Source organism: Macrobrachium rosenbergii, chromosome 1 (genome assembly GCF_040412425.1).
Source record: "Macrobrachium rosenbergii isolate ZJJX-2024 chromosome 1, ASM4041242v1, whole genome shotgun sequence".
Classification (NCBI taxonomy): domain Eukaryota; kingdom Metazoa; phylum Arthropoda; class Malacostraca; order Decapoda; family Palaemonidae; genus Macrobrachium; species Macrobrachium rosenbergii.
The window spans coordinates 59,114,972-59,140,963 of record NC_089741.1 but is presented as its reverse complement, the minus strand read 5'-3'; the positions used below and the strand labels follow the sequence as shown (position 1 = coordinate 59,140,963).

Below are 25,992 nucleotides of genomic sequence, written 5' to 3'. Positions count from 1 at the left end.
CGATTATATATATATATATATATATATATATATATATATATATATATATATATATATATATATATATATATATATATATAATATAACTTTGGCCAGTTTCATTGAGGAAACTGTATATATATATATATATATATATATATATATATATCTTATATATATATATATATATATATATATATATATATGATCCTTTGGTGGGGCAGGAAAAATGACTTGGGCCTAATTATTCAAATTTCAGTGGGCCTGTTGCTCTAGACATCTGTTGATTAGTCGATTCTGAAGCTGAGATTTCAAACTGGAAGTTAGCACTCTGCAACAAGCCTCCACGACATTGTATATATATATATATATACTATATCTCTCTATATATATATATGCTCTCTCTATATATATATATATATATAAACTATATATATATATATATATATATATACTATATATATATATATATATATACATACATATATATATAATATATATATATATACACATATATATATAATATATATATATATATATATATATATATATATATATATATATATCTATATATATATATATATATATATATACTATCTCATATACACGCGTTCCTGTGTTGGCATATTCACTCATTCCACTGATATGTAATCACAAGAGGAAAATGATTAAAGACAAGTTAATCAGATCATAAATATCCCTCAGTCGACGGGACCTCCACAAAAGAAATGATAATAAAACGAGACACCATTAGCAAGAGGGCCGAAGCAGCCATAGAAAGCTGTTGTGGCAAATTTAGGTTACCACCTCGATCGTCCTGACGCGACCCTTGACAATGACCCGTTGTTGGAGGCTAAACATCCGTTGCTATTGATTGCTTTGTGACCTATAAGAAAGGAGCCGTCCAAAAGACCTAACAAAAGCCGTTCGTTGTAAGGAAGTCCATTAAGGTGTCATCTCTTCGCTGTGTGACGTCACCGGTCAACTTTCATAGTTTGGGCTCATAATTTGGTTACGGTAAAGCAGAGTCTTCTAATTATTGCATTACGCGTTGCAAGATAACTCGTGTGCGATTTAAGCAATCTAATATTATTGAAATAAAGAATTTATCAGGATTAAAATATTACAAACGGACACTACATGGTAAATCTTTTATCAACCTTAAACTTATCCAGTGTGGAAATATGAATTAACATCAAACACCCTTAGGATCAGAATATCACTAACACACGTTATTCAGTATCCGTAGTAAAGCCTTAGAGAGATATATAAACAAAAAAGAATAAAACACGAAAAATTCGTAATGAATTTAAAATTATGTCAAGAGAATTGGTAACTCATCTTTAACGAAATTCATACAAATGACTCATCAGGCTCAAATGATTTCTCAGTATTAATATTCGTCGATCAGTAGTCTAACGATCCTCTTGCCTCTATAGACAGAAACAGCAACATATAATAATTATTACCTGCTTCAATCGCTGCAACCCAAATGTAAGTTTTGAAAACGGTATATTTAGAAAAACTCCCACGCACCTGTGGCGGCTCCAACTCCCGCTGAGAAGGGAGGCACTGGATAGCCTACTTTTGCTTTGAAGGGACGAGATAGATATTAAAAGCTCCACAGACCGATAAGTTATGTTTTATATATATATATATATATATATATATATATATATATATATTTTATATATATACAAATATATCTCTCTAATCTACACATATATATATATATATATAAATTATATATATATATATATATATATATATATAATATCTTTTTATATATATATATACAGTATATATATATATATATATATATATATATATCTATATATATATAGCAAATGTAGTATATACATACATTATATGTTTGTATATATAGATATATATATATATAATTATATTATATGTATATAATATATAATACTGATACCATCCAAACTAATTTTTGAACAGCGCTTCCACATCGTCCCTAAAAATAAAATCAACCGAAATGATTTGCCACTAACTATCGATCACCAACCCACAACCCTCCCACCTACAACCCACCACTCCCCGTCCTCCCTCGAAAAAAAACATGCCTTGAAAACTTCAGGGAGACTTACGATATCTCTTGGCGGGAGTTTTCTTAGCTCCCTCGGGAAGGGATCCTCCGTAGCGGCGTTGACTGGAAGCCATGGGTGCGCTGGAACGGCGCTGGTGGCTGAGGCCGTTGAAGAACCGAGAAGGGTAACTGGACAGAGACCTGGAGGACAGGGTGTTCTGGAGGGAGGGGAGCAGATAATTCAGGAGTGGGGAGGAGGACCCCCCCTCCTGTCTCCCCATGGCATCATCAAATCCTTCGGGTATTCTGACTGCCAGTTCGTAGTCAGCTGATCTTTTGCTCTCCGGCAGTGCCTGACGAAGGAAAGAGAAAATAATTTGCTTTTGTTTTACAAACATATGGTATTTGTCGCTACATCAGAATAATTAGAAAATCTGTTCTCTTTTGAATGAAATGTCTGGTATAGTCTCATCACTGAAAAATTAGCTGAAACAATATTACATTTTGGAATAGTTTTATTTGATATACCAAATGCTAATATAAGTTTTTGAGATTGTTTTTGGATGTATTAGGACTGCTTTGAATTAAATACATTGTGGAAAAAAGCTTCGAAAATCTAAAGAACAGTTTCTTCAGATTTTCGAATCATATTTCCGTTGATTTCGCCAGGGATGTAAATTCTTAAGTCCGTCTAAGCATATGACGTCACTGACGATATTGAGGTTTTCTCCACATTATTGCTTATATCCTTGCATTAAGAGTTAAATGCTGAACGTGACAGTAACCATTGCATTAATCTTCTGAAGTCAATCCATTTCAAGGGAAACTATTTTGGTAAACACACACACACACACACACACACACACATCGTCACAAAAGAAGTCGGAACCTCAATACTTTTGTGCTTGAAGTTTTCCGTGCGGGCTGCTGGCATTCATGGATTTTTTAACTTCCAGTATACTTTTCAGCGTGAATATGAGTGGAACTAACGAACACACATGAGCACCAGTTTTATATACATACATATATATATATATATATATATATATATATATATATATATATATATATATATATATATATACATATATATATATATATATATATATTATATATATATATATATATATATATATATATATATACACACACACACATATATATATATATATATATATATATATATATATATATATATATATATATATACTATATATGCTATATGTGTGTGTGTGAGTGTGTGTGTGTGTGTCATTTGTTTGTTTGTCTGTGTTTTAAATCAAGATCAGCATTAAGTGCTTTGAGAATTTAATGATGATTGTTTTTGAGGGTTAATGTAGGCAGGGACGAAGAATAATCTCAAAACCTCAGCTTCAAAATATGTAGCGATTAAACACTTTTATTTATATTTATTTTTGGCCGTTCTTGAACGTTTGAGAGGCTTTAAAGGTTTTCCACTAGGTTTGGCAAAAAACAAAACAAAAAATTAGTTTAAGTTTAAAGCGAACTTGAACATGAAACCTTCCGATACGTGGGAATTTACTCATTTTCTTGTAAAAATGAAGATGAACTAACAAGAATCTATTAGAAGTGGGAGACTGGTGATATGTCAGGATAGAGATTATAATATTTATAAAACAAACTAGAGGCAACAGACGATATATAAAAAAGATTAACAACTGAGAGCGCTAAAGATTAATTATAAACTCTCAGGTAAACAGTTTCATGGTTGACTTTTGGCTATTACTGATTATCAGTTTTCGTTTTAGACCGACAAACCCTCTTAACCTCACCTATCGGAAGAGTTCTGTACACAGAACATACTCTGTATTCTGTTGGCTTCTAGGACCAAAATGTGACCCACTGCTGCCTACAACAGGGTTGTAAAGTCTGATGGAAGATTTTAACAAGTGATCCATTTTGGGGGAATAAAGTTTTTAATCCCATGCCTTTTCCCAAGAGACAAAATATTAAATTTTTCCATAAAAGATCCATTACAAGTAAGACTCGAAAAGACATGTTACATATTCTCAGTTGCTCGTACGTTAAAAAATGTACGCGTTATTGCATTAATTTTTAACTGGAAAACAAGTAACAACAAGAGAGAGGAAAATATAGTTTAATCCTAGAATAAGAACCCTGTCCTTGTTTAAATACTTGATTCTCCATTCTTCGTGATGTTCTTTTGAGGAGGAAGTGTAGATATTTCTGGGAGAAGAACAATTAGTAGTTATGTTGACAGTAATTTAGACACGTTTCTCGCTCTCTCTTTCTCTCACTGCACAAATACACACACAGACACGAACACCAACAAGCGCTCCACATACACAAACATTTTGATCTCGTGTAGAAACATGCAGTGTGACGTGTCATTGTTTGTCTTTGTAAAATATATAAGTTAAGCAAGTGATCAGAGAGTAGATTAATTTACCGTTTCTTTCCTGAACACGATGTCGCGACCCAGCTTTGACACTTTGCGCTATGAGTCTGTGTTCACCCTAGACCAAAATCGTGTATCTGTTTGTATCTTCAGTCTGTCTGGTTAAGGCTTATTTGTTTGTCTGTCAGTCTTTGTAAGATTTTTGCAATCTTATCAGTAAATTCCAACAAAATTCTATGAGAGGTCGGTCGTCCCTCAAAATTTTTAAGGAATATATCTTAACGAAACTTTGTGAAGAGGTTGGCCTTAAATCAACAGGGAATATCTGACCAGATCTTGAGATGTTTCTGAATGCAGATCCTGAATTTGTCATCGTAATATATCTCCAAAAACTATTGATGGAATTCAACGAAATTTCGTGAGGTGGTGGGCTATGAGGTAAGAAACGCCGAGTAGCTTCTCTGTTGTTTCAGGATGTACAGTGGATAAAGAATTCGTTATAGGAATATATCCCAAACAAGTACAGATAGATTCCAACGAAATTTAGTGAAAGGTGGGATATTGGTCAAGGTGACATTGATTAGCCTTTAAAAGGTCTCTGTGGTCAGATCAAGAACTTTATTTTCTAGAATATGTCGATGTGAGTACCGCATGACCACAACTGTGTGTGGAGTTGGGTTACGATGACAGGATAAGAATTCATTTCAGCCAAAAATCATGAGGGTTGCGGCTACGTGCCACGGTACCTTTGATATCTGACAAGACACAAACGTATGATGAACATGATGATGTCTAATGGATCCGTCCGTCTGTCTGTCTGTCTAGATTAAGTAGGTCTTATGCCAGCATGGGCTCTTGCTCCTGGTTAGCCCTTAAAACTTATGAATTTTATGTTCTCATTTTTTTCTCCAAATAAATGTCTGAACAATCTAGTTCATCACAAGGAATTATTGAATACTCATGGAAACTCCCTTTCAAATAATGTGTCCATATCTGGCAGAAAAAAACAATAAATAATGTAAAGGTAAGAACTGCTATTTGAATTCCCAGACTATCTCAACAAGACAAGCATAAATGCAATGGTAGTTGGCATGACAGTACCCAGCAACTTTATCGTAAGAAATATATTTTAAATAAGCACATGCTTTTTAAGTAGAATAAGACTATGGCATATGCAAGTAACATAATTGTAAGCCTTTACCTTTGAACATTTAGTGAGATACTTTGACTCCTGACTTAAATCATTAGTGTGAAAGTAAGTGTTGAGTCTAACGCAATGGACTTCTTTTTTTTTTATGAAATTAGGAATAATAATAAAAATAAAAACATAATGATAATTCGTCCTAACCTCAACTCGGGGTTCTAAAGAACTCTGGTAGACAGCATTCCAATCTCCTCCCAAATCTTGGCCGTCTGAGGAACGCGAATCTTGTGGGGCCTGGAGCTGACGACCCTTCTGACGAAGGCGCTGTTGAGTTGAACTCTGCTCTTCACTTTGGCTGTACTGAGAGTCTCCGATAAGGGTAGGTTCTTCTTCTGGTTGCGGCTGCTGCCGTAGGCCTTTCATAGAACTTCCCGGACCCTGATGGCTGTACTGGCGTAGGCCTAGTGGCATGTGGCGCCCAGTGGAAGAGGAGCTAGCTGAGAGAGGTGGCAGCTGAAGAAACATGTGGCTCGCGATGACAGGAAGTAAAGCCAAAGTTGCGAGTAAAAATTTCATGGCTGAAAATGAAGAAGAGGAAAAGAACCTTTCAGAAGGATAATTTCGAAGACTGAGATTCTGATGTTTGACAAAAAGCCGAAACAAACCGGTAATCACAATGCTAACGAATTTCTAAGAGTTTGTTGAAATATTATAGTTCTACTTATCACCATCCCTTTAATGTTATCAGTAATAACATCTGAACAGCGGCGGATGTTATAAAGGCCGAATAATTTCCCAGATGAATCTGACTTTTTCCCAAGGTGTCAGGGCGCATCAAAGCAAACCGGGAGAAATTGCCAATCTTTATTTGGGTCATTTTGCTGTTTATTCCCTTGCTTTTCCTTTTTAAATTTCTTGTTTGCACAAAGCATGTTGAGGTTATGATAATACGTTTCTGACAAAGTGTTCCTTTTTTGAGCCCCGACGTCACGGTAATTAGCAATGAATATTACAAGAAAAAAAAAAAAAAAACAGATTAAAAGGCCGATATTTAAAAAGCTGGAATGCACAGATAATTAACAAAAATGATCGCGTTGACCGGTAAATATTATATTTTGAAAAGACGCGCTGACAGGATGGCTAAAAAGACAGGTAAGCAATTTTATTCTGTGCATAAATTAGAATTTATATGATAATTACCGAAGTGGCCTGTTGCCTACGGTGATGGGTTACTAAGGCCTGAGACCCGATAGAGTGTGTTCAATTTCGTTGTACTTCTTAATTAGAATCATGGTTTGGAAATTAGCTTTATCAGCATTAGTAAATTCTTCTTGAATAAAATTATTTTACAGATAAGCAGTATTGTAGTATTAAAAAAAAAACAGTTTTTGCATCATCAGACTAAATGATATCATAATCACAGTTAAAGATAATTATAAGAACATACACCTTAATTGTACTTAACCATGAAATGAAATAACTTCCTCTGTTAATAATAATAATAATAATAATAATAATAATAATAATAATATGTAATAATAATAATAATAATGCTGCCTGTAAAATCAGGGTTGTAATAATAATAATAATAATAATATGTAATAATAATAATAATAATAATATGTGTCATCAATAATAATATGTACCAACATGCAAATCAGAGGTTCCTCGGTGACCCTATTCTCGAGTTATCGAGATTTTACAGAAGATATTTAGGCACAAAAGTGACTAAATGGGTTTAAGACTAACGGCTTTTGAGATAAGCTAACAACAAATAAATTACTTCCATACCGAATTTCTTTTCCGATAAAACTCTCTCTCTCTCTCTCTCTCTCTCTCTCTCTCTCTCTCTCTCTCTCTCAAAGAATCCTAACAAAAAGAGTCTAACAAAAGACCCTTGGAAAATGCATCGGCAGATATCGCTAATTAGACCTATTGATTTAGACATCTCTTCCAGCCGAGCTTTCACTTACACCTGTTAACACCTGTCACTGCACAAAGGGATTGTAATTTTGCGCTCCATAGCGCCATACGAGTGGAGACCGAGATGAAGAATAGTTGTTAGTTGATATCATACCGAAAACTGGTGTTGCGAGATTAGCTAGAGTGTGACTAGTTCACTAAAAGGGCTGTAGCTTTCAATTATGAATCAGATGTGTAGAGTAAGTACTGAAGGATTTATGAAGATTATTCTTGTTCTTATTTTCAAATTTTCTTTTATTATGATATTCTTCGCCCTTTATGCATTTTCACATATTATTATTATTATTATTATTATTATTATTATTATTATTATTATTATTATTATTATTATTATTATCCAACGGGTACAAAAATTAATTTACAACAAACCACAAAGGCTTATAAGATATTTTTTTCTGAGACGTGTGCCTATGTTGAACAAAATTAGTAATTAATAATAATAAACGGTTCTTATGAATTAGCCATGTAACATTTCTTGGTAACCCCTCATCACACAGTCCCCCGTGGTGCAATTCTGGCTAAAATAGTAATAATGAAGACAAAGATAGAATGCTGTTATACCCACTGCCTATACTATTATTCACGTCTGACACATGTATCTTTAGTCATGTCATATATATATATATATATATATATATATATATATATATATATATATATATATATATATATATATATACTGTATATATATATATATATATATATATATATATATATATATATACATATATATATATATATATATATATATATATATATATAACTAACCAGTGATAAACCTTGTTATGTCGCTATGTAAAAGGGATGGATTTGGACGGGGGGCACTTGAGAGTCGGGTTCCAGTGTTGCCGAAACGTAGAAGAGTGGCCTCCTCCAGTGTAGTGTGGAAGCTTTCACGCGCAACATGATCGGACGCAGAAGTGACGTCTTCATTTTTTACAGTCTACCACATCAAGTGTGGAAAAAATTTCCACGCTCTTTTAAGGTTTTTTGGCCAAATATATTATTTGCTTATATCATGTGATTCATTAACTTGTATTCTCGTTCATTTGCATATTTATATATATGTTCATATAATAACGACTGAATAAAGAACTATCAAAGAATGGTTGTTTACGTGCCAATGCATAAAGCAATAGAAGTCGCTCGAGCGTTGTCTTAATTGATACAATGAATGTAGACAATAACAGTGACAACTTTAGGTTTCTGTCTAACTAAGCTAATTAAAATCTATTTAAAATTGTTTTAATAAGTGTAAAAAGTGATTGTAATTAACTTGATAGGGGAAGTTCTTTGCAAAGTGATATTGTAAATGTTTTTAATGTTTAGATCTATATAATAGTTTCATTATCATTGAATGAAGATGCATGTCAAGAGACCCATGTAATGATAAACATATAGGTTTTCTGGTTAACATATGTTAACATAAATGACCTTTAGACAGCAGAGGAAAGCATATATTTTTTTATGTATACATTAGATTTTACCGATGATTAAATTAATATAAAATTAAGGCAAGTGTGGCAGGCTGTGGAAATGTGGAGACACTGTGACCCACACCATCCCCACATGTCTCCCCACCTCCGCAGTGCCCACCCTCCTGTCAGAGGGTGATGACGTATGTGCCATGGCTCCTCCGGAACATGTTACTTTGGGCTGCAAGTGTTAGTGCTAAAAGGCAATTAAGGAACAAGGTGAATATGCTGATCTTACGATAGACTTTTGAAGAAAAGGAAATGGGGAGCTACAGTGGAATATTTAGTCCTATAACGACCCAAGACTGAACCGACTTTCAGAACCAAGGAAGAATGTCTCCCGATGTTTCCTAGAATACAGCACAACTCCCGGTGTACGACTTTCGGCATACTGAAGCAGGGTCTAACATAATTCCAGGGACGTGTTTTGCCATCCATAGAATTTTGAAGGATGAGTACTTGAAGGTAGGGATAGCCTAATACAGAGTATGACTTTTGAAATAAATACTCGTAATTAATCAGACGAAAGAAAAAAAACCTCAAGTATAGTTTTTATTACTGAGTTATTAGACTGTTTGTTACAACACTGATAATAATAATTGTAGTAGTAATAGTAATAATAATGATTAGACTACGAATAACGGTAGTTGACAGGAGATAATTCGAATGTAGGATTAAAGTCCCAACAATCGTCATATATGGGACTGAAGTGGAGGACCGACAGTGCCAAGTGTTATTTAATGCTGCATAATTCATGCACTGCATTTTTCAAAGTTATGTAGTATCCTTTTTCTTGATTATGTGTATCATTAATCTCAGTGACAACCATCCTACAGTTACATATCTATGCAGAAATTTTGTCACAGGCAAGGAGAAAGCGGGTAAGGCTACGTTCACACAGGGCGTTTTCAACCGCGCGTTGAGATACGCGCGGTCGATTGTTCAATGTTAGCTTTTGCGGAATCGTTCACACGTAACGGCGGCGTATCGCGGCGGTTTCCAATACGCCGCGGTAAGTGAGAATCCCCCTCGCCAACGCGCGATTGCCGGGCGTGTCGAGACACATACAAAGTCAATGACATCGTTCACACACAGCGGTGAACCGCGCGTTTGAAGACAGCAGGTGCCATCATTGGCTGTGTGTCAGCCAATGAGGAAAGAGATTGTGCGTTACCATAGCAACCACGCCACGTCTGGTCCCCATGATCACAGTCACACACTATTGCATTGCTGTCACTGTTAACTATGGAGAGGATCATTTTGATATCGATTTATTCACAATGAAAGTGAAAAACGCCCATCAATTTGGGACATGAAATCTCAGGAGTAACAGAGACAGAATAGTCAAGAAAAGGGTTGGGAAGAAATTGTGGATATTTTCTGCACTTCTGAAGATATGAAGGAAAACAAAACCTAGGTAAGTTAATTGAATAACACAATGGATATACAAAAGCATTATAACCTGACACTCACATTTTCTTTCACTTACAATATAATCTTATATTTACATCAAAACAAATTTCTAATAACTAGGAAGACTATAATTTATCCTTTTTTTGTTCTTTGTCAGACTTGAAAACTTTCTAAATCATACTGTCCTGCCATTCAGTTTACCTTCATTTACAAAGTAATCTGCATATTATCTGTCTCAGGCAGAGGTTGCAGACATGCCTCCTTCTTGGAACATGACCTTCATGTAGGCCTACTATGCATAGGTGGTTGATAAGTATATCTTCATACCTGTAACCATCTCTTGCCCTTTATATAGTTATGCAATATGCAACATGACTTTTTATATCCTCAGCAAAAGTCAATGTTGACATTGAGAGACCTATGGAATATGCACCACTTATTAGCTAAGATACCAAAGGTATATTCTATGTACCTACAGTACGTGCTCTTGACGATCTGTAATTAAATATTTTTCTTCTTGTGTGGCAGGTGTTTCCAGTGTATGGTCGCATAACATTTTCCATAATGCCAAAGGCCTCATTCCAACAATTACATGAGGTAAGCATCTTGTGTCATGAGTGGAAAGGTATGTCTATCATGTAAAACTAGGTGTACCTAATGCCGTCTTTGGCGCTGTTTGCGCCAATTCAGTCTGCGATTCAACAGCCAAACGCAAGCTATTTCTTCCAAGTCCATTCTGACACTGGATGTCACAAAAAAGTGTATGTATATATATATATATCTATCTGTCTGTCTATCTATCTATATATATATATATTGTATATACATATAAAGAAGCATTACCGCGCGTTGGCCGCCGCGGTCAAAAACGCTTCGTGTGAACGATTACAGCGTTAAACGAGCGGTGGCCGCCGCGGTTAAAAACGCCCTGTGTGAACGTAGCCTTAGGCATAGGTGCGCGGTGGGAGACCGCAACCGTCTCCTCACTATCCCTTTAAAATTTTGGCGGGAGAATATGAGAGGAATCGTTCTTATCAGTCAAAACCTGCATTTTATGAAAGGCATAAAAAAGAAACCTTGATACGAAGGATGATAAAAAGTAAAAAAATCACAGATTCACTCAGAAAGCACAAAAATAAAAATTCTACCGTTAATGCACTTATTCCACGTGAAAAGAAACGGTTAATTCAGTTAGCCTATCATGGAATTTAGCATGTTTATATGTATAGTTTGAGGATTTCAGTTTTAAAGTGGTCCTATGTTATGCCTTTATATTAATTACGCTGTGAACTTTGTTCACATTCCGCAATTCATCTTCAGCGAAGCAGAGAAAAATTCAACTATCTCTGGTTTCTAGCCTCGAATATTGGTAATTTTTGTTAATGCCTGGTTTAAGGCCGCCGTTATCGTTCTGTTATACCTGCACATGTCGACTGTGCAGGCAAACCTTCGCAAAAAAAGTATACCTTAGTTTTACCATACCACTGAGCTGATTAACAGCTCTCCTAGGGCTGGCCCGAAGGATTAGACTTATTTTACGTGTCTAAGAACCAATTGGTTACTTAGCAACGGGACCTACAGCTTATTGTGGAATCCGAACCACATTATAGCGAGAAATGAATTTCTGTCACCAGAAATAAATTTCTCTAACTCTTCATCAGCCGGCCGGGGAATCGAACTCCGGCCTAGCGAGTGCCAGTCCACAGCTCTACCGACTCAGCCAACGAAGAGCTCACACAAGGTATACCTGAACGTTGGTGGCGGCCTTTAGGCAAGCGTCAGCGTGGTCCTCCTCACGCTTCCTCTTTTGGCATATCAACTTATGAGCTCTCATGTTATGTGCACATCGGCCGTACAACATTGGATTTAGACTTATATTTTTCTTTTATCTTCGCTAGTCACAGCTACGTCATTCTGTTCAAGTCGAAAGAGGTTTGGAAACCTCTGAACTGGTCTGAGGTGTTCGCTCAAACTCTACGGGACTCTTATCCATATTGCAATCATGATTGGTTACTTGACATTATTGTCTCCACAGGTTCACACGACACACACACACATATGTATATATACGTATGTGTGTGTATACAAATATACGCGCATAGTTGTGTTACTGTTTATGAATAGAATAACTCAAAATGTCTGAATGGTTTAGGAAAGAATGAGGAAAACGGAAAAAATGGACTGACCAAAAACGAACGGAAAGATATAACTTTTTTTACTGCGCCGTGTGACGTCACCATTATCAGGCCTGAAGTTTTGATGGCACCGTTCAACAAGTTTTTGAGCGACGAAACATGGGATGGTCAACTGAATGCACTTCCAAGGCTGTTATTTACACACATTCAAAAGGCGTAAATACAAAACGCACTATCTCTTCTTGTGTCACCATAAAAGTAGAGTACATACCTTCCATAACGTTTCTCGCTACATCTCTTCATTCCGATACACACACATATATAGATATTGTGTGTGTATATATATATATATATATATATATATATATATATATATATATATATATATATATATATATATATATATATATATATAATCCTAAAACTGTGTGATTAAACTTGGCTAGACTCACCAGCGAAGAAACCTGCGTTCGATCTCTGAGCAAGGCAGAATGATTGGACATTACGTTAAACATCAGTGTACCTGTGTTGGGCTGAGCGGCGTATCAGGAATCTAGTTAGCAGATTTTGATTAGGTTTTGTAGAAGTCCCATGTACAGCACATGCAGCAGATACTGGAGGTCAGGATGATGATAATGATTATACCTACTCTGTGATACTTTTGGCTTTCTTGAAATATTTACACATTGAAATATATATATATATATATATATATATATATATATATGTATATATATATATATATATATATATATATATATATATATATATATATAAAAGTTTATAGTGTGCGCGTGCAAGCGTATGTATGTATACTGTATATGTAAGAAATTGATTTTCAATTGCAATGTGTATTTTATGTGCACACACTCACATATATATATATATATATATATATATATATATATATATATATATATATATATATATATATATATGTGTGTGTGTGTGTGTGTGTGTGTGTGTGTATGTATATATGTGTGTGAGTGTGTGTACATAAATATACATACATACATACACACACATATATATAGCCTATATGTGTGTGTTTGTGTGCGTGGGCGCCGTGTCTGAGTGCAGAGCTTTGCTCATATTTGTTAATTCCGTCGATCGGTCCTAGTCAACAACCCATCAGTCCTGCAAGCTGGAAATGGATGCCAGTGTGTGTTTGGGTCTGGTAAAATGGCGTGGGACTAGCAACCTCACCCATAAAGACTTACTGATAAACTAGAGGGTAGTGCCTTTCAGGTACCATTCCTTCCAAAGTGAAAGGGCCTGGTAAAAATAAAAACTATATATATATATATATATATATATATATATATATATATATATATATATATATATATATATATATATATATATATATATATATATATATATGTATGTATGTATGTATTGGGGTTGGTACCGATGATTACCAACCTCTTATTAGTGAGAGACCCAAGGGGGTTGATAAATTAAGCCTGAATCACGAAAAACCCCTTGTAAATGTAAGTTGTGAGTTAAGTATAAATCTAGTGGTCACATTAATCTTTTAGTCTTACCGACCATTTACTTAAATAGACCGACCCTAAAACGTTCCAGTTCTGAGGGCCTTGTAGTAACATAAATCAAGTCATACTGACCCTCGGGTCACGTAGACCTTCCAGTCACTTGCCTACCTATTAAATGCGAAATGAGCCACTGGCTGCAAGTGCATTCTCCACCAGATGCAAATACAACGGGGTCGCTTCGTAATTCGAAAGCAAATTGCCTGAGAGATCAAAAGACCACCGTTATTGAATTCGGGTTTTTTCCTCAGCCGGACCTCCGGATGAGGTTATGCATAACGCCAATTCGACCTATAATTGCAGTGACGAACGGATGGGCAGTCGTCGATTTTGATCGAGACCCTACCCGTGCTGTCGAAGATGAGGTAATGGCCCCCTAATTACTTGGAAATCCAGGTGCTCTCCTGCGTGATTTAGAGAGAGCCAGAAAGGGTGATATATAGAATGCAACTTAGTGTGACGTGCTTCAATTTAGAGTGGGAGAGGCACACAGGTTTTTTGTATGTGAGAGGGAGACAGAGACAGGCGGACAGAAATCCAGACAGAGACAGAGATCATGAAAAACAGAGGAAACATTTTATGAGATAGAGGGAGAGAGACGAATTCATTAAAGAGAGAGGTGAAGGCAAGCATTAGAAGAGAGAAAATAAGCGAAAAAGAACTCTTATGAGAGTAAGATAGGGAAAAAAACATGAGATAGAGAAATTCTTGTGAGGGGAAAAGAAACAATTATTATGAAAGAGAGAGAGAGGGGAAAAACATGAGAGAGAGAGAGAGAGAGAGAGAGAGAGAGAGAGAGAGAGAGAGCTAAACGAAAAACATGAAAAGAGCGAGAAAGGACACTTTTCATGAGAGATAGAGAGAGCTACAGGAATAATATGAGAGAGGGAAAGAGAAATGAATTTTTGAGAGACATAGAAAGAGTGAGTATTTTTATGAAAGAGAATTATTACGAAAGAGCGAGAGAATTCTTTTGCGAAGTATTTTAATGAGAGAAAGAGGGAAAGAATTCTTGTGAGAAACAGAGAGAGAGAGAGAGAGAGAGAGAGAGAGAGAGAGAGAGAGAGAGAGAGAGAGAGAGAGAGAGAGAGAGAGTGTGTCAGAAAGCATGAGAGAGAGAGAGAGATTGAGAGGAATATAGAGTTATAATGAAAGTCACAGAAAGATATATTTACGAGAGAGAGGGAGAGAAAATTCTTATGAGAGTGAGGGAAAAAGAGAGGAAAAGCATGAAAAAGAGAATTCTTGAAAGAGAATGATAGAGAGTGTTAATGAATGGCACTGGGATACAGAAAAAAGAGAGCAATTGTTTTAATGAGATAAAAGAGATAGGGAAGTAGAATTCGTCTCCCATTTCCATTACAAGAGACAGACAGACAGACTTCTAGAAACTGTTTCTATGGAAGAGCGATAAAGAGAGAGCAGGGTCTTGTGTTTGATAGGCAGGATTATTCGAGAGCGAATGAGTGAGAAAAGAGCAGCCTGCTATTACAAGCGAAAGATCGAGAGAGCGAGATAAGGAATTACTTCTTATGCTTTTGCCAATATAAATGACAGAATATTTTTTAGTTTATTTTTTTATTCATGAGAGAAAGAGAGGTTTCGAATCAATATTGGGGCTTTGTCAATATCAAAGAGAGAGAGAGATGGCGATTATGAAATTGCCTCCAAATGCAGAGGAAGAGAGAACTGAATATGTGGAGATATAAAAACAAAGGGAGGCAGCGAACATCCCCGAGAGATAGGAAAGAAAGGAGAGAGAGAGAGAGAGAGAGAGAGAGAGAGAGAGAGAGAGAGAGAGAGAAAGCGAGAGAGAGAGAGAGAGAGAGAGAGAGATACGGTTGTCGGCTGTCAGTGCTTCCAAACCCATTATTTTCAGAGGCGCATATTGTTTCATCTAATATTCAGATGGCGCTAGAAACCTCCGTAATGATGCCATTCCTCTTTGCTGCTTCAAAATAGAAACTTCCTTTCTTCATTCTTACGAGTGAGAAACGTCAAGGTTTCGTTTACGAGTTAGTGTTTGAAGTAAACACATGTGAGTATATTAAAAATGAATGTATTGACAAATGAATGATTGATTACGAAGAAAACAAAGGACATAAACGGTTAAAGTAACAAATAATTCATTCACAAATTTCGTGTCTTAATTCTTGCGAATGAGATGCTTCAACGTGCTCTTTCAAGTTAACAGGTGTAGTGAACAGATAAGTATACTCGCAGTCAGTTTAATAAACAGATAAATTGTAACAAAAAGTGTAAAATTATTGAAGAGATAAATTTTGTTATTTATAAATCAATTCTGATGAGTGCGAAGGGTGAATTCCTATTAAGTTCATTAGTTAAGGATTTTTAAATAAATGCATAAGATGAGACAGAAGTAAATTATTAAATAAATCATTTGTAAACCAATAGATCTCGCACCACATCTTTTCAGATTCTTCTTAAGTACACTGAAAAGAAATAAACTGATAGACAATAAACGAATTATGACAAACCATGACATGAATACACTGGTAATAGTAAATTATTAATCTCAATACAGAAACAAGATCGAAACATGTCCTGTCTAAGTTTTTAGAAAAATAGTTACGTGTATTAAAAAATAATTATATAGCTTGGTAATGAAATAAAATGTAACAAAACATAGGAGAAAGATTTTCAACATTTCTTGATGGTTTATTAAACAATATTGCACTCGAAATATCTTTACTTATTCTTATGAGTGGGATACCTGAGGGTGTCCTTTTGAATAAACTCTTTAAATACACGAAAAAGTATATTAAAAATAATTGAATATTGATAACCAAAAAAAATTACTTTTGTAAAAAATCGAATTGCTAAATTTGATAGAATGATCGTCTTGCTTCTGAAATAAACAGAGATGTAGATTGATAATAACTGATTAAAAAATTGAAGTGTGATAGATAAATAAAGTAAATAAACTAATATATTTCTATGTTACTTATAAAACCAAGCACTAAATAGAAATACTCATAGACTCCATGTCTTTTAAATGAAAGAGCTGAGCCCAACGAAGGACCAGCTTATAGAAGGGTCCTGACCCAACCTAACCTAACCTAGCCTACTTGATCAAAAATTAATATGGAAATAGTGAAAATTACCATTTACAAAACTACACTTCATTACAGTAAAATAAATTATACCTCAAACTATTGAATAACATGATCATTTGAATGATCTCTTAATCGAGCTTCACGCGTTTTCATTGATTCTTAGAAAACGCATCTTAACGACTCGTGATGTAACCAATGCGAACAAGACGATGTCTGTAAATTGCGCTGTGGTAACGAATGAAATTCTGAGTTTTACACTGAAGATGAATAAACTGATTAACAAACAAATGAATTACGAGAAAACCTCGAGTAAATAAGTTCATAGAAAGCAAATTGTTATATAACTAGTAAATTTGTTAATAAACAAATCAGTTTGTTAATAAACTAATCAATCAATCACTTAAGAAATATCTTGAACTATAATTGTCTTAAAGATCAGTCAACTAGTGAATGTTAAGTAATTATATGGATAAATAATAACAATATAATCCAGTATATAACAGTTAATAAACTAAATAAATGCAAGAAAACAGATAATAAAATTTAGTGATAGATAGGTAGTAAATTAGGAAAATTAACGGATAGTTTCGCCAAAAACAACTGCCATGAAATTAAATAGGTACTATAATAACTATAAAGATAAACTGATAATAAACTATATATTTATATATATATATATATATATATATATATGTATATATGTGCATATATATATATATATATATATATATATATATATATATATATACATACCATATACCCTTTCCCCTTTGGAAGGGTTGACGTCCGAGAGGTATGCCCTTCTTGTTTCTCAGGATGTCTTTAAGGGTGAGGTTAGTAACCCAAGCCATTTTTCTTGACTTCGCTGGAAACTAATATTTATAGCTGGGTGGACTAGTGGGTGGTAGGCCAAGAACGACTCACAGACCTAGCAGGCGTGAGTTCAGTGCTCCACCAGACAGCTACAGTACGCACAATCGCACACACATGCAAACACTTACACACGCATATATATATATATATATACACATGTATATATACACACATTTATATACATACTCATATATATATATATATATATATATATATATATATATATGTGTGTGTGTGTGTGTGTGTATGTGTGTGCCTATATTAAAATGCATGTGGATGAATTCCTTCTACACAGATACGCGCCCACCTTCTGCACACCTTCCTAAATAGCCACAAATTGTCTAATCACTGGAAGGTTAAGTACTCTCTATAATTACAAGAAATATCGACTTCCACTTTAAACCGGTCTATGTTGAGGGGCAGAGCACTTTTATATTATGAAACCAATTATCGTTCTAGTAGCGAATAAGATCCAGGTGAAGCTTTATTTGGTATTTAAAACAGCTAATTATATATATATATATATATATATATATATATATATATATATATATATATATATATATATATATATATATATATATATATATATTTATGTATATATATATATAATATACAATATATATATACTTATATATATTACATATATATATATGCATATATATGTATATATACATACATATACATATGTATAAAGTGTATCCAGTAGTTACCTTCTGCTCCTCACAATGGCAATGAGCTCGATCTTGGGAAGAGGTAGCGACTCTCATAATGTTTCCAAGAAAATTCATGTGTCTCTGTTGTCTTAGGCAGTAGATTATGTAAATTATATCGTATTTAGTCGTCTATTGTGGGTCACATCCATGCCGAAAAAGGCACAGAACTAGCAATATCATCATGATATTATTGCTGTGATTCGAAGGGTAACACATTGATATCCTCTTTGCCCCTGGACGTTTTGAAAAGTAGAAGCTAACACAATGGTCAACGATTTGATACGTGTTAAGGTTATTTAGTCATGGTACAAAGTAAAGATGCAATACAGTGAGTTGGTGGTATTAATACTGCACTTACCACGAACATAAGAAATGAAAACGCCTCTTACCTCTGTTGAGCATAATCTGTGAGCTTTCTGTTATCAATACCCCCTTTTCAGACTTTCTTGAAGTGCATTGCTTTCTTCTGCCTTAAATATCTGATAAACATGTTCTTTAGAATCAACCTATACTCTCTCTCTCTCTCTCTCTCTCTCTCTCTCTCCAGACTCATGTTACACCCTGACCAGCTATCCGCAAAATTCACTTGTTGCCTACTGAGATTTACTGAATAATGTCATCCTGTATCACGCAAGCTGCTCCTTTGAGTCTCGTCATCCTCTGTAATCCATCTGTTGAAGTCTCGACGCTTTCAGCTTTTCAATTTGCTCCATAAGTTCCATCATTTTGGAGAATTTTACTTTCTCAAGTATTGTCCACTCGTTGATATCATTATTCTTGGAATATCCACTCATCGAAATCAGAATATTGAAAAGAATCCATTCCCAAGAGTTTAGACAATGACAACAGGCCCCTGATATCCCAGCACTTCAAAGAATCGTTCCTCTAAGCCTAAACACTTCCAGATATCCACTTCCTAGTCTCTACACTTGCAACAACCTACTCCCTAAAATTTCAGCGTGAATCTGTCAACTCAATAAACTTCTGGAATACCGTCATAATCCACATAATTCATATAATAAATATCAATAAGCTCCTGAAGTGATACGTAAGCATTGCAGTTGACTATCGACCGATGACTTGATTTGTGGCATTGCTCCAGTGTTCTTCCTGGAGACACCTTTATTCATCAATCTTGTCCCATCAACTTGCATATATATATATATATATATATATATATATATATATATATATATATATATATATATATATGTGTGTGTGTGTGTGTGTGTGTGTGTGTATGTGTGTGTACATGTATATATATACACACACATATATAGGATATGTATATACATGTACATAAAAGTTTTCGAATGACAACAGGTTTTTTCAGTTTCCCTCTGATTATGGTCCTGCATGAGGTGACCTTCTTTTGATATCCTGTTATACATTTAATTAAAGAAGAAGCGAGCGCTGTGAGTGTTGTAGCAATACAACGCTTTCCTGCTGAAGCACGCTGAAGGCAACATGAACGTCCTGAGGATAAGCTTAACTGCATTGCAAATGGAATAAGAACGATATTAAAACGATCTCGGAAGGATTCTTAAAGTCATATGCTCCTTGGCGACCCGTTCACACACATGCACACATCAGTGCACACGCGAACGCATCCGTACACCCACCGAGGCGTCCTTGGAGGGGGAGGACAATATCACTTTGGAAAGTGTGTCTCTCTCGCAACGATTATGCGCCAATAGTAACCATAAAATGCAAGGCGCTCTCTTTGTTTCAGGCTCGGCTTTGAAAGTCCATTTGACTGTCTTTTGTTATTTCGGTGGCTTTGTGTAGATAAATGTCGATATATCGGAGGCATTGATACTAACCATAAAAGAATCAAGGTGCGATTCAAGCCTTTCATATCGTCTAAACTCCATTGCGGTGAGATATGCACATAGTTTATACATCTGCCGCTTGTTCAGATGCCTTACGACGGCGCTACACAGTTGTCGGAAAGACGTTTGCGAAGTTGTTAGAAGTATAAGGAGAAATATGTTTCCCGTATGCTCGATACTCCTCTAAAAGACGTTCACTTTTCACATTAGAAATAATCTGTAATCTAACATATCTTTCCTCTCCCTTTCGAAGTTGTTCTGAGAAGGAAGTTTTCCGCCAGGAATGGTGGGGAGCTGAACGAGCCTTTTATTCAAGACTGTGGTTACTCAATTTTCAGTCGCGCGTTTTCCATAAAACGCCGAAGACAAGAGCATTGACAAAAGTGGTAATGTTCCTCCCCTTCCTTTTCTCCGCGTAAGGTTTGTTTGTTCCTCTTTTTTCTTACTTTCTTTTTCTCCTCTCTTCTTCACTTCCCTCTTCGTAATGTTTCTTGCTCCTTATCTTCTTCTTCTGTCATTTTTTTCATCACAAGTGTATTGCTATTTCTTCTTTTCAGTGGTTCTTTCTCTTGTTGATGACTCTCTATTTTGTCTTCTTTGTTTTTCTTTTCCTCTCCATAAAGCCTATCCATCATTTTCCTCTTTTTAGTATTTATTTCACATTTACCTCGTCTTCCAACTCGTAATGTTTTCCTCTTTATCTTCTTCTTAGTAATATTTCTCTCTCCCTTCCTTCCCATAATATCTCCCCCTTCCCCTTTTAGGTTTTCTACTTTTCCATTTGTTTCCTCTGTATCTTCGCTGTAAGGTTTCCTCGTTTCCTTTACTTGCTGATATTTCTTTTCCTCTACCTTACGTTTCTTTCCAACGTCCTAACGTTACCCCCCAACATTTCTTCTTCTTCCTTTACTTTTAGAATCAAGATTTTCGTGGGAAGTTTTACCTCATCTCCCTATTGTCCTTGAATCTTTGTCCACTGATTTCTGAACCAACTCCTTCCACTGAGATAACAATTTCCCCTATTGGGATGTAAAGCCCCTTCCTTGATAACAACGGCGTATCTTGCGAGTAAGAATTTGATTGGATGTGATGATAACGCCGGTGAATTTTATCACCGAGTTACTATACTTGTTTTGCAACGACCCTATACTGATACCCTTTCATTTGTGTGGTTGATGTATTGATTCAATTATCATCCACCTTCTCTGTCACGTGGATGGCTGACTCTCAGGCGTAGTTGACACGTGGAGTAATTTTCGGCTTATTGAGTGGCAGATGCGAGGATGGATGATAAATATATTTCTACGGCCGCTCTTGTTGTCAAGTGTATAATTTTCCAATAACGATAAACCGTTTCTTAGAGTCGGGGGTGGCTCCAGAGAAGAGAGTAAAACAATAATCAATGCCACATTCAGCAAGCAGTGAATAAATGCGCGCTCAGACACACACATATTATATATATATATATATATATATATATATATATATATATATACAAGCGGTCCCGGTTTCGGCGAGGGTTCGTTCTTTAGCTGCGCGTCGTAACCCGAAAATCGTCGTAAGCCGGAAAATCGTCGAAAATCGTCAAAAATCATAAGAAAAACCTTACTTTTTAATGCTCTGGGTGCATTGAAAACGATGTAAACTGCATTATTATTGAGTTTTATAAAAAAAACTTCAAATTATGATTATTCTGCCGTTTTGGGGCCATATTTGTTCCGATCGGATCGATTTATCAGCCAGCGTCGTAACCCGGAACATGCGTCGTAAAGCCAGGAAATAATTTCTGATTAATATATTTGAAAAGCATCGTAACCTCGAACGTAGTAAGCCGGGAAATCGTCGTAAACCCGGGACTGCCTGTATATGAAATTTTTATCACACCGTGATTTATATACAATCATGAAGCTACAAATGTCGTTTAATATCAAATTCACGCTACCTCGAGTATCTCCGATGGAGAATTATCACCGAAGGGAATTTATATAAGTGATAAATGAACAGGTACGACTGGGCCATGAACCCTTGACATGGACTCATTCAACGACACCAGTAGACGTTACTAACGCTAGCCATCAAGAGAGGTATAAATCATTACCGAGGTCTGTTGTCTGTTTTTTCCCCGCCGAGCCGGGGAAATTGTACTTAGCCTCGGCAATGACCCACCTCCGCCCATGATAGTTCGTTGGTACGTTTGGAACACATAGCTCTTATTATGAAATTTTTATCACCGTGATTTATATACAATCATGAAGCTACAAATGTCGTTTAATATCAAATTCGCTACCTCGAGAGTATCTCGATGGAGAATTATCACCCGAAGGGGGAATTTATATAAGTAATAAATGAACAGGTACGACTGGGACGCGAACCCTTGACGGACCCATTCAACGACGCAATAGATGTTACCACCAGCGCCATCAAGAGAGTGTATAAATCATTACCGAGTCTGCTGTTTTTCCCGTCGTGAGCGGGAAATTGTACTTAGCCTCGGCAATGACCCACCTCCGCCATGATAGTTCGTTGGTACGTTTGGAACACGCAGCTCTTATGAAATTTTTATCACACCGTGATTTTATACAATCATGAAGCTACAAATGTCGTTTAATATCAAATTCACTTTACCTCAGTATCTCGATGGAGAATTATCACGAAGGAATTTATATAAGTGATAAATAGAACAGGCACTGACTGGGACACGAACCCTTGACAGTGTGAATTTGATACTAAACGACATTTTTAACTTCATGATTATATATATATATATATATATATATATATATATATATATATATATATATATATATATATATATATATATATATATATATATATATATATATATATATATACATATATAATACACCTGCGCATACACACATATGTATATATATATATATATATGTGTGTGTGTGTGTGTGTGTGTAATGTGTGATTGTGTGTTCTTCATTACCGCTGAATTTTCCAGAAAAGTTAAACTTTTCGATTACAAAAAAACTGCTTGATGCTGAAAACCTGCATATTCGAGAGAACTTGACTGATAACTCACTGAAATCTCTCTAATGTCCAAATGTGATTAAAAGTCATTTATTCTTTGAAAAATGGTCTTCCTCCTATCAGTTAACAGATGACATACATTTAGAAATCGTTTCATGTGCGTGTGTGTTTTTTTTTTATCTGAATTAGGTTAGGTATTAACAGTGATCGCACATGCGCTGTCATGATTTACTCATACTTTACAAGATGGTCGTAAAGTCCTTCTCCGATCAGGAACAACAGAATCTGAAAATCCTTGCTAAATAGGAACCTAATCTCTGTGACATTGCGTAACCACTGCGCGGAATGTTTCGTGTCGCAATCAGCAATCTGTCTGCCCTAATTATCAAGAATTGATTGTTAATCACAGAAGGTATTTTGAACACCCTTTAGTTAGAAAGAAAGGAGCAATAAAATTCCCTACATAATCACGATTTTGTTTGATCTAATAGAGCGCCGAGTCTACAAGTCAAAGCATACTAAATAACGTGAAAGGCATACTCAAGTGAAAGGAAGTGTATTTTATTTATGAAATGTAAGCTATTGAAAGTTAAGTTTCTTATGACATGAAGACTAATACCAGCCTCGCCTGTATTGACCTCTTTTGTTAACAGCCCTGTAGGTTCCCACAAAGAAGTTTCTTTGCTTTTCAAGGGACTGCCACAAAAAAATAAGTTAATAAAAAAAGAACACTACAGCTCTTTGTAGATAGAGGTTGGACGACAGGCGCTGTCCTAATGGAATAGATAGACTCCTTGGCTAATCCACGGAATTCTTCGCATGCCTAAGCAATTCGATGAGATGTCTCTTTTGTGTAGGTGCTCTTGGAGAACTTTTAAACGTCCATAGAAATAGTCTTTATCGTTTTACCAATGGGTGTTGGAAAACCTTAAAAGAGGAGAGAATACTGAATATTCGGTACTGACATTTGGTATGCTGGCACTGATACAAATCGGTTTTATAGACTCGTTGAGACGTTTATGTCACACATACATGCATAGAGAATCTATTTATTTGTTTACTCATACACACCTGAAAATCACAAAATCCACACAATAACTGCACACACATATATATGTTTATATATATATATATATATATATATATATATATATATATATATATATATATATATATATATATATATATATATATATATATATATATATATATATATTTCTTGTTCATCTGAACGTCTACTCGTTCCATTTGGCAAGATATTTCTAACAGCCATGAAGACGCGTGTCAAAATTGCGAAGTCACCGCAGCGATAGTTTAAAGGAAATTTAGGTTTAAAATCCTAAGTAATATTTGGATTATCTAGTGCAGGTACTTCTGACATGCTTTATTTAACAGTTATATGCAGTGCAATAGAAATGGTTAACAAAACTGAATGGTGATATTTCATATTCAGAATCTTAAGGATACAAGTTCAAATTACTTGTGTACACAAATTAAATGCAAGTCTATGTATGCATACATACACACACACACACACACACACACACACATATATATATATATATATATATATATATATATATATATATATAATATATATATATATACATATATATATATATGTATATATGCATATATATATATATATATATATATATATATATATATATATATATATATATATATATATATATATATATATATATATATATAATAACCTCCTGTGTGTACTAACATGGTACAGCTAGTATTGTGAAAGTTTTCTTCTTGATTTAGCATTTAAAAATTGGACAGGACTATGGTTATTGCTTATTTTTTAGAGAAACCAACATTAGCATGAAATCATACGAACAACAGACCATCTCATGATGGTTTCTCTAAAAGATAAGCAATAACCACGGTCCTGTCCAACTTTTAAATGCTAAATCAAGAAGAAAGCTTTCACAAGACTAGCTGCACCATACATACAAACATTTATATTTTTCACATACTCCCTTATTTTCCAGGGGTAGTGGAGGTTTTGGGGGGGACTGCGGATTATAGTCCCGCACCCAGCTCCAAAGGCATTCAAGGGGCTCATTTGCTAAGAGTCTGTCTTTTCCTGGCCGTCACCCATCTAAGGAATGACCAGACCCAGTGTTAATTAATTTCTTTGATCGGACGACAATCGATAGATGGATAGATAGAAGAGGTAGATGGATCAAAATTATATGAAATTTGTAGAAATGAAAGCAAAAGGAAAGGCAGAGGAAGCTCAACGGAGAAATCCACTTTTCTTATTGACATAATAAAACCACCATTATAACATCAGAAGTCACTGACGTCAGTCATGGAAGAAATGAGATGGTCTATTGATTTAGGTAAGGAACCAGTCGTCGCACAGGAAGT

At 35.2% G+C, this 25,992-nt stretch overlaps 2 protein-coding genes across 5 annotated transcripts in view; one reads left to right on the top strand and one right to left on the bottom strand.

Annotated features, from left to right (window-relative positions):
• LOC136838836 (uncharacterized) overlaps positions 1-25,992 on the bottom strand; it is a 41,141-nt gene that overhangs the window by 881 nt on the left and 14,268 nt on the right. For 3 of the 4 annotated variants that reach the window (XM_067104495.1, XM_067104473.1, XM_067104478.1), the window contains exons 2-3: positions 5,755-6,128; positions 2,088-2,379 (exon numbers count right to left, since the gene is read on the bottom strand). In XM_067104495.1, the coding sequence (XP_066960596.1) occupies positions 2,088-2,379; positions 5,755-6,126 (664 nt within the window). In that variant the 5' untranslated portion in view covers positions 6,127-6,128. Of the gene's footprint in view, positions 1-2,087; positions 2,380-5,754; positions 6,129-13,008; positions 13,106-25,992 lie in introns of those variants that run through there. The other variant, XM_067104488.1, reaches the window with a different exon arrangement.
• The window catches only part of LOC136838813 (EF-hand calcium-binding domain-containing protein 4B-like), a 101,070-nt gene continuing 84,198 nt past the window's right edge, over positions 9,121-25,992 (top strand). Inside the window, exon 1 of the mRNA XM_067104466.1 lies at positions 9,121-9,473. The gene's annotated coding sequence lies outside the window, so the exon portion shown is untranslated. The remainder of the gene's footprint in view (positions 9,474-25,992) is intronic.